The sequence below is a fragment of the Aphanomyces astaci genome (genome assembly GCF_000520075.1).
Source record: "Aphanomyces astaci strain APO3 unplaced genomic scaffold supercont1.4, whole genome shotgun sequence".
NCBI classification, from domain to species: domain Eukaryota; phylum Oomycota; class Saprolegniomycetes; order Saprolegniales; family Verrucalvaceae; genus Aphanomyces; species Aphanomyces astaci.
This window is the reverse complement of record NW_009798267.1, coordinates 1,725,848-1,732,954: the sequence shown is the minus strand read 5'-3', so window position 1 is coordinate 1,732,954 and position 7,107 is coordinate 1,725,848. Positions and strand designations below refer to the sequence as shown.

The 7,107-nt window shown below is 46.2% G+C and overlaps 2 protein-coding genes across 5 annotated transcripts in view; both read right to left on the bottom strand.

Annotated features, from left to right (window-relative positions):
- Nucleotides 1–265: 265 nt before the first annotated feature.
- On the bottom strand, nucleotides 266–1,509 carry H257_02751 (hypothetical protein; the record flags this gene model as incomplete). The annotated part of the gene is made up of 1 exon (XM_009826537.1): nucleotides 266–1,509. The coding sequence occupies one exon, from the start codon at nucleotides 1,507–1,509 to the stop codon at nucleotides 439–441; it is 1,071 nt and encodes a 356-aa protein (XP_009824839.1). The 3' UTR covers nucleotides 266–438.
- A 1,100-nt stretch (nucleotides 1,510–2,609) lies between these two features.
- Nucleotides 2,610–7,107, bottom strand: part of H257_02750 (hypothetical protein) — a 7,495-nt gene continuing 2,997 nt past the window's right edge. The window contains exons 5-11 of one of the 4 annotated variants that reach the window (XM_009826533.1): nucleotides 7,030–7,090; nucleotides 6,766–6,937; nucleotides 5,976–6,031; nucleotides 4,839–5,909; nucleotides 4,204–4,373; nucleotides 3,989–4,138; nucleotides 2,610–3,391 (exon numbers count right to left, since the gene is read on the bottom strand). In XM_009826533.1, the coding sequence (XP_009824835.1) occupies nucleotides 2,716–3,391; nucleotides 3,989–4,138; nucleotides 4,204–4,373; nucleotides 4,839–5,909; nucleotides 5,976–6,031; nucleotides 6,766–6,937; nucleotides 7,030–7,090 (2,356 nt within the window). In that variant the 3' untranslated portion in view covers nucleotides 2,610–2,715. Of the gene's footprint in view, nucleotides 3,392–3,988; nucleotides 4,374–4,838; nucleotides 5,910–5,975; nucleotides 6,032–6,765; nucleotides 6,938–7,029; nucleotides 7,091–7,107 lie in introns of all 4 variants that reach the window. The other 3 variants (XM_009826536.1, XM_009826534.1, XM_009826535.1) reach the window with 3 other exon arrangements.

The window sequence follows — 7,107 nt, the reverse complement described above, 5'->3', positions numbered from 1 at the left end:
AGATCGAGTATTTGGTCAGTACCTCGATCACTGATCTAGTAATAAGTACTATTCAGTTTCTAATGGGTTATTTCCATTTTACCTCAACTGCTGAACAATTAACGTACTACTGATACTAAGGTTTAATACATCACGTCTGAGATCGAGTAGTTCGTCAGTTAGTCGATCTCTAATCAAGTGGTGAGTTTTATTGGAAGTCGCATGGGTTATTTCCAATTTACTTGATCTGCTGCTCATTAACCCATCTACTGATCGTAAGGTTTACTGACTTGGATTAATACTACTGTAAGTTAGTACTACGCTAGCCTTGAGTTTACGACGTCTGTGGAGCATAACGACGAATGAACTGGGTTAATAGTACAATCGGGTTTGTGTCGATCACCGTATTCAAGTCGATTGTATGAGTCTACTTGTGAGTCTACTTGTGTTATGCCTCGGCTACGCCCGTGGTGGCGGAGCAACTACGTGGCCAACTGGTGGTTTCGCAGCAAGCTGTGTTTCATTGAGCCAGGCATGCGCGAGGTCCGCCATCACGTCCGACCCGTTGGCCGCCATCATGAACGCATGGGGCAGCGATACAACGACGTGGTTGGCATGCACATATCGCCGTCGGAGCAGCTCGACGTGCGCGGGAGGACACCATCCATCGTGCTGTGAAAACACAAACTGGATCTTGTGCTGGTGGTCGGCTACGAGGGCGTGGTTGATGTCCTTGAGTTCGTGCATCTCGTGCCACGCCATTTTGAGGCAGTTGAGCACCACCACGTGATCACACATGCCAAGCGCAGCCTTGTGAAACTCGGGGGGGGGCACCGCCAGTGCAACCAGCACCTTCTTCACTAGCGTCGGCAACTGGGCGATGGGCCACGCCAGGTACGCTACCCACTGGTGGTGCACGAACAGCGGCATCATTTGCTGGCCCCGCGGTGTGTCGCGTATGTGCATGACGGCGGGCTGGATGAGCACAAGTTTCTCGACGTGGGTTGGAAATTGATCGAGCAACCGCAGGGCAATGTGGCACCCGATGGAGTGTCCAATCAAAACAAGTGACACGGTGGGGTCTTTCTCGATACGTTTGCGAACGTATGCGACCTTGTCGACGACCTGCGTCTCCAAATCGAACGCGGCGTTGTCGTTGATCCACGGCAGAGAATGGCCCGTGTGGCTCAGCCCGACGATCTCGCAGTCGCGACCTCCCAATGCATGCAACCGCTGCATGAAAGGCTCGTAGAAACCAGGTACGCCAGGGTTCCCCGGAACTAACAACACCAGCCGCTTGGAAGCGTTGGGCTGCCGCGCTGGAAGTACCACCTTGTGCATCAACCGGTCCGTGGACAAGCACTCGACACGTGCGAGGTCGCTGAGGAACACACGCCCGACGCCGCCGCCCTTGGACATCCGTCTCGCAAGAAACCACATAGCTAGGAGTAGGCTCGTCCCCAACACAATGGCAACGCGGACGTCTTCCGCCGCTGCCGTGCGAATGTACGCCAACGACGACGACGGCATGTACAATTATTGAGCCATCTAGCCAATCATACGGATACAGGAGCTTGTTTATCCGGTGAATCCCTAAAAACGGATTTGATTGGGCATGGATTCAAACTTGACAGTGATTGGCGGATGATGAATCCTTGTCTTTATGGGTTCAACACTTTGACCGTCCGACTAGCATTATGGACAACTAGCATCTTCAACTTGTCACTTCCATCTATCTATACCTAGCTATCGCTGTCATGAATGCCGTCATCAAGAGTGTCATCTCAAGCGGGTGGTGGCATGTGTCGAGGCCGGTTCCATAGGTCATTTTCCCCCTCGTGGACAGCGAGCCGGTCTTGTCCACTCTGTCGCACCGACGTGCGTTTCGATACCACCAGCACAAGTACTGTACCGGTAGTAGGAAACCAAAGTACATGGACGCCAGCTCCATTCGGTACTGCCGCCATTTATATAACCCACGGGTCATGTAGAAGTGGGCTTGTTGGTCAACTATTTATTCACTCGTGTGAAATGTCCTGCTCGGTTGGTTCTGGTGAATTTGGCAATTGTCCCCACCCGTCCACGTCCTTCTTGACACCATCGGTAGGTGGGTTTGAATGATTTAGTATCGTGGTCTCTCTTGTCGTCGTCACCACCTTCGCCACAACAACAACTGACCCAGCCGAGAAGTGAAACGCTTTGAATCGATCGACATAAATACACAAAGCACACCAACTCTGCCACTGCTTGCTGGGGTTATGAGCATGTCAGCATGTATCTGGGCTGTTACATCAGACAACACATTATCCATTCAACGTGCCGCGAGGGGGCTGCCGGGGACGAACGACGTCGTTGGATTGCTAGACGACTGAGATCTCTCCACTTGAAAGTGCAAACTCCATTTGGACTCGACTTGAAACACGTTATTGTGGATTCGGTACAAATAATTATTTCCAGGCCCGTCGAATCGACTGACGCTATTGGCTAATCGAATTTTGAGTGGATTTGATTGGTGCATTTACAGAAAGGACACATATATTCAACCAATCAGAAAATTCCAGCGTGATTCCATATTCATTTGAACACAAACCACGCAAAGTTTGCAAGGTTTTAGTTCAATTTAGCTCTCCATTTTTAACAGTAAATCCAGTTGATATTTTGTCCAACATTATCTCTTGATTTTTTAAAATTCAGTGGTTGATACTTCGTCCAACGAACGTTATCGCATATGCCAAATCACAATCGATGGTCGCCAGCGGTGGTCTTGTCTACTACTTGTCCTTCTTCATATTGGGGAACCACCACGGCGGCCGCCCCTTCCCGGATCTGTTTTTTGAGCTTGATCTGGTGCAGCGCCGCTTGAATCGTACACTTTGTGATGTGCATGTTCTTGATCCGAGACTCGACCACGTCCGCTTCAAAGTCGATGGCGTTTTCCAATGCGATTTGCGTATGGGGCTGTGCCAAAATGAACACAAAATCGTCGGCTCGGAGCACCGAGTTGCGCTTGGGCACAGTGTACACGTACGGCAACGTGGCGCGGCTGGCTGAATTCCGGTATAATCCGATTGCAATCACGCTTTCATATGTGAGCAAGTACGTGAACAAATCGCCAAACAACTTGCCCGCAAATGACTCGGGCAACGGGATCTGGCTTAGCGAACTCGACACGTTCGCCCCGTCCGACGTGGGCGATCGCTGGTCCATACACAGCAACTCTTGGGCAAATCGGAGCAACTCGGGGGTAAAATAGCTCTGGCACAGCAGACTATCGAAAAAGTCTGTCGGGACGCCGTACCCGGCCGCGTAAAACGGCAGTACCACGGCCGCTTTGGCCTCACACGGGCGCTTTTGCTTGAATGATTTCATGTGCTGTTTGCGCTTACGGGCCATCTTGTGGGTCTCGGCGAGTCTATCGTATTATAGATATGAAATATATATCAAACGTGAATTTATATATATATATATTATAAGGATGATGCAATGATATTCAATGTCGTCGTCGTCCCAAATCATGTAGTATATGAGAAACGATTAAAAGATTGGAAATAAATATTGTCCAAATTGAAAACAACTTCATGGTGTGCAACGGCACGACAAATAAATGTATATACTATGTCGACGAAAACATATAATAGGATCGTCCGTTTTCGGTAATTCAGTAACAATAAATAAATATATACATATTTTATAAACGACACATTTAACAGGATTAAAAAACATGAATTATACGATTCAGACACACACTACTAATATGGTGGTTGTCGTTCGAATACGAAAGGGAACTTTATATCGCCATCTATGACATGGAAATGAACCTGAAAGAGATGGTATACTCAGGCATTTACGAGGCGACTATATATATGATCTACAAATATATATATATTTCAATCGACTACATTTATTTATATATGTAAACTTCGAAGGATATATATATTTCAATCGACTAACTTTTGATATATATATACTTCAAATCCTATATATATTTCAATCTCGACGATCCACGTACGAGTCCAAAAAGATACTCATGCGCTCGACAACCGGACGATTATCTGAAGGCGACAGCGGACTGCCGCGGGGCGGCCGGGGGAAGCTGTGAAGATGCGCGGCCACGGACGTCAACCGCTTGGTGAGGGTCGTGTCCATCACTTTCATGGTGCTACAGGTAGTACATATATACAAATCTGCGACAAGGGGAACCCCAAAACTGCGACAAGGATGTACCTGGATGCGGCCATCTCGACAAACACGGCAAAGTCGGGAGACATGGCGGCGCTGTGCTTTTCGAGGATCTTTTGCACCGTCAGGTACCGAAAGATGACTCGGTTGTCCAGACTCTCGCCATCCATCACCCGCTGGCCAGACTTTTCAGCTAATAATACACAGCACTTGGCCTACATATACATTTTATAGTCACTCCAAATATATATATATTATAAGTAGATAGTAGTATCCTCATATCCACCAAACCAACCTAGGACGAGATATATATATATTATCACAGTACTAGGAAACCAGACGATAAAATACGACATTGAAGACAAACAACATGGACATACACACATATTACACTAACTGTCCGAAATCATATCCTGAAAATTACCCATATAAAGATTACATCATACATGTATATATATACAATATATATATATACACATACATATACATATGTGTTGGACGCATAGAGTACATTATATATATAAATATATATATATACAAATATAAGCAAACATGTGTGTGTGGTCGAGGCATATATACATCTATATAATATATACACGTTTCAATACATACATATATATACACACCTTTCAATCCATACGTAAATATATATATATATATATAAACCTCATGTTTCGTACGTTCATAATTCCAGCCTTAAAGAACGTTTCTTTGGAATCGTTGGCCACCTGCATGAGATAGACGCCGTGGTAATGTCGTGCCACGTCATAAGCGACTTGAATCGCAGTGTCGCAGGTCGACACAAACACAATCGGCCGGTAGTGCGTGCTGCCATCCGTGTAATGTGCCAGGCGCAACGGTTTAATAAACGTCTCAATCGGGACATCCACGAGATCCGACACGACGATGATGTGGTCTCGGATGCTTCCTCGCCCAGATTCTTCTTCTTCTTCGTCCGAGGACACGGCGGCGATCACAACGTCGTTTCGCTTGCGGCTGAGAGGGATGCGCGTGCTCACGAGGCGCGAATTCGCTTGCAGTAAATCGTACGGCTGGGCATACCGGGCTTGATGGGTACTAGTACTACTAGTAGTAGTAGTAGTGCTCGGTGGAACCGGTGTCACATGGTGGTGGCCACGGCGAACCCACGCCGAGTAATACTCGGGACAGCTCACAAGTTGGGCGACGTTGCGGCTCTCACAGAGCACGTACAATATGTGATGAGGTTGGAGCATGTAGTTGGCGCCAGGGTTCACATAGGTAGTGCAATGAGGGGCGAGTTGCTCCCACGGCCGAGGATGCAAACAACAAGGCGCTGGGTTGTGTTGATGTGTTTGGGTTCTGGACGGGTTCTTGGCAGGCGACCGTTCTGACAAGAACGTACTGCTCATGCCCTTCCACATGTGCGACAGAGTGGACGACGACGACGCTGTCGCAGATTTGGACGACGCGCCGCCTTTGCCTTCGTGAATCCCCACGAGGATCACTTCGCCGTCGAAAATGTCGTACAGCATGTCGGCAGCCTTTGTAAAACTCAAGTCGACCATGTACGAAGGTGTCGCAGTTGTGTAGATCTCCATGGTGCTGCCCTCAACGTACTCGCGCTTCCACTCGATATGCGACAGAGTGTCGGGCAGCACCGTGGACCGGAACAAGTTGCACACGAGCGTAGATAGTCCAGGGCACAGACAGTTTTTGGCCAGCAAGCTCAATTTGTGCTGGTCGATACACAAAATATGGTGCAAGTCGTTCTACACCAAGAACGTGTCGATCAATTGGTACCAACGCTGTATATATATATATATAGGAGTACGTACATGCGTGATGAAATCCGTGTACGACGGGCTAATGACTTGCATAAAGATTTGCAGGTCTAGGGGGTGAATTGTGAGAAATCACAAATATATATATATTGAAGGTTGTTTATCATACAAACGTGAATGGACGACCACAAAAAAAAAAATATATATATATATAGAAGGTTGTTTATCATACAAACGTGAATGGACGACTACGAAAATAATATTACTATCCATTTAACTGTTTCGAGTCATAATATACTTGAATGCGTAAAATCCATCGACCAATCAAAACACACCAACCATGTATCAATATTGGCCAATCCAATGCCAACAAACCATTTGCAACACCAACCGTGATCGTTGTACGATTTTATATCCATTTCTTCGATATATATATATATATATATAATATTTGTGTCTGCCAACTCTGATATCCTACATAGTATATAGTTATACTACATAGTATATTGTTGTGTTTATTCTAACCTGGCAGAAGAATCGGCAGAAGAATTGAGCCAATCAGATTGCAGGAAACCATCATGAACATCAAATTAGTGTGTGACTTCAATTAATGTGATACCAATCACCACAGGACACCGTTTTCCATACAAAATTCAGTACAAAGAATCGATCGATCGATAGAGTTGGCGATGTTTTCAGCACAAAAGTCAACCAAATTTTAGGTAAAAGGGCAACACTAGTACTCATCAACCTGTATGACGAAAACATATTTCCCTGACGACATGCCAAGATAGGTTGAGAGAGATGAATCAACCTATATATATAGTGTATGGGAACAACTGACCTGGGTTGTAGTTTTCTAGCACGAGGGACCGCAGCACCGTGTTGGCATCTTCAGCTACCGAGTCGTTCGAGTTTTTGTCGGCTAAAAGGAACGCGGCTTGGGCCGTGTCCACGGCAACACGATGCAGGTCTTCGTCGTTCAAGATGGAGCCCTTGATGTACATGACTTTGTTCTACCAACAACATATTTCCACATGGTGTCACGAAAAATAGCGCCTTGGATATCATGGCATTCTCATATATATATATATATATATATTACTACCCACTCCAGAATATATATATATATTGTGGAGTCGGTAATACATATTTCCAGAATCTCGCCGCTACGATCAAATCGAAT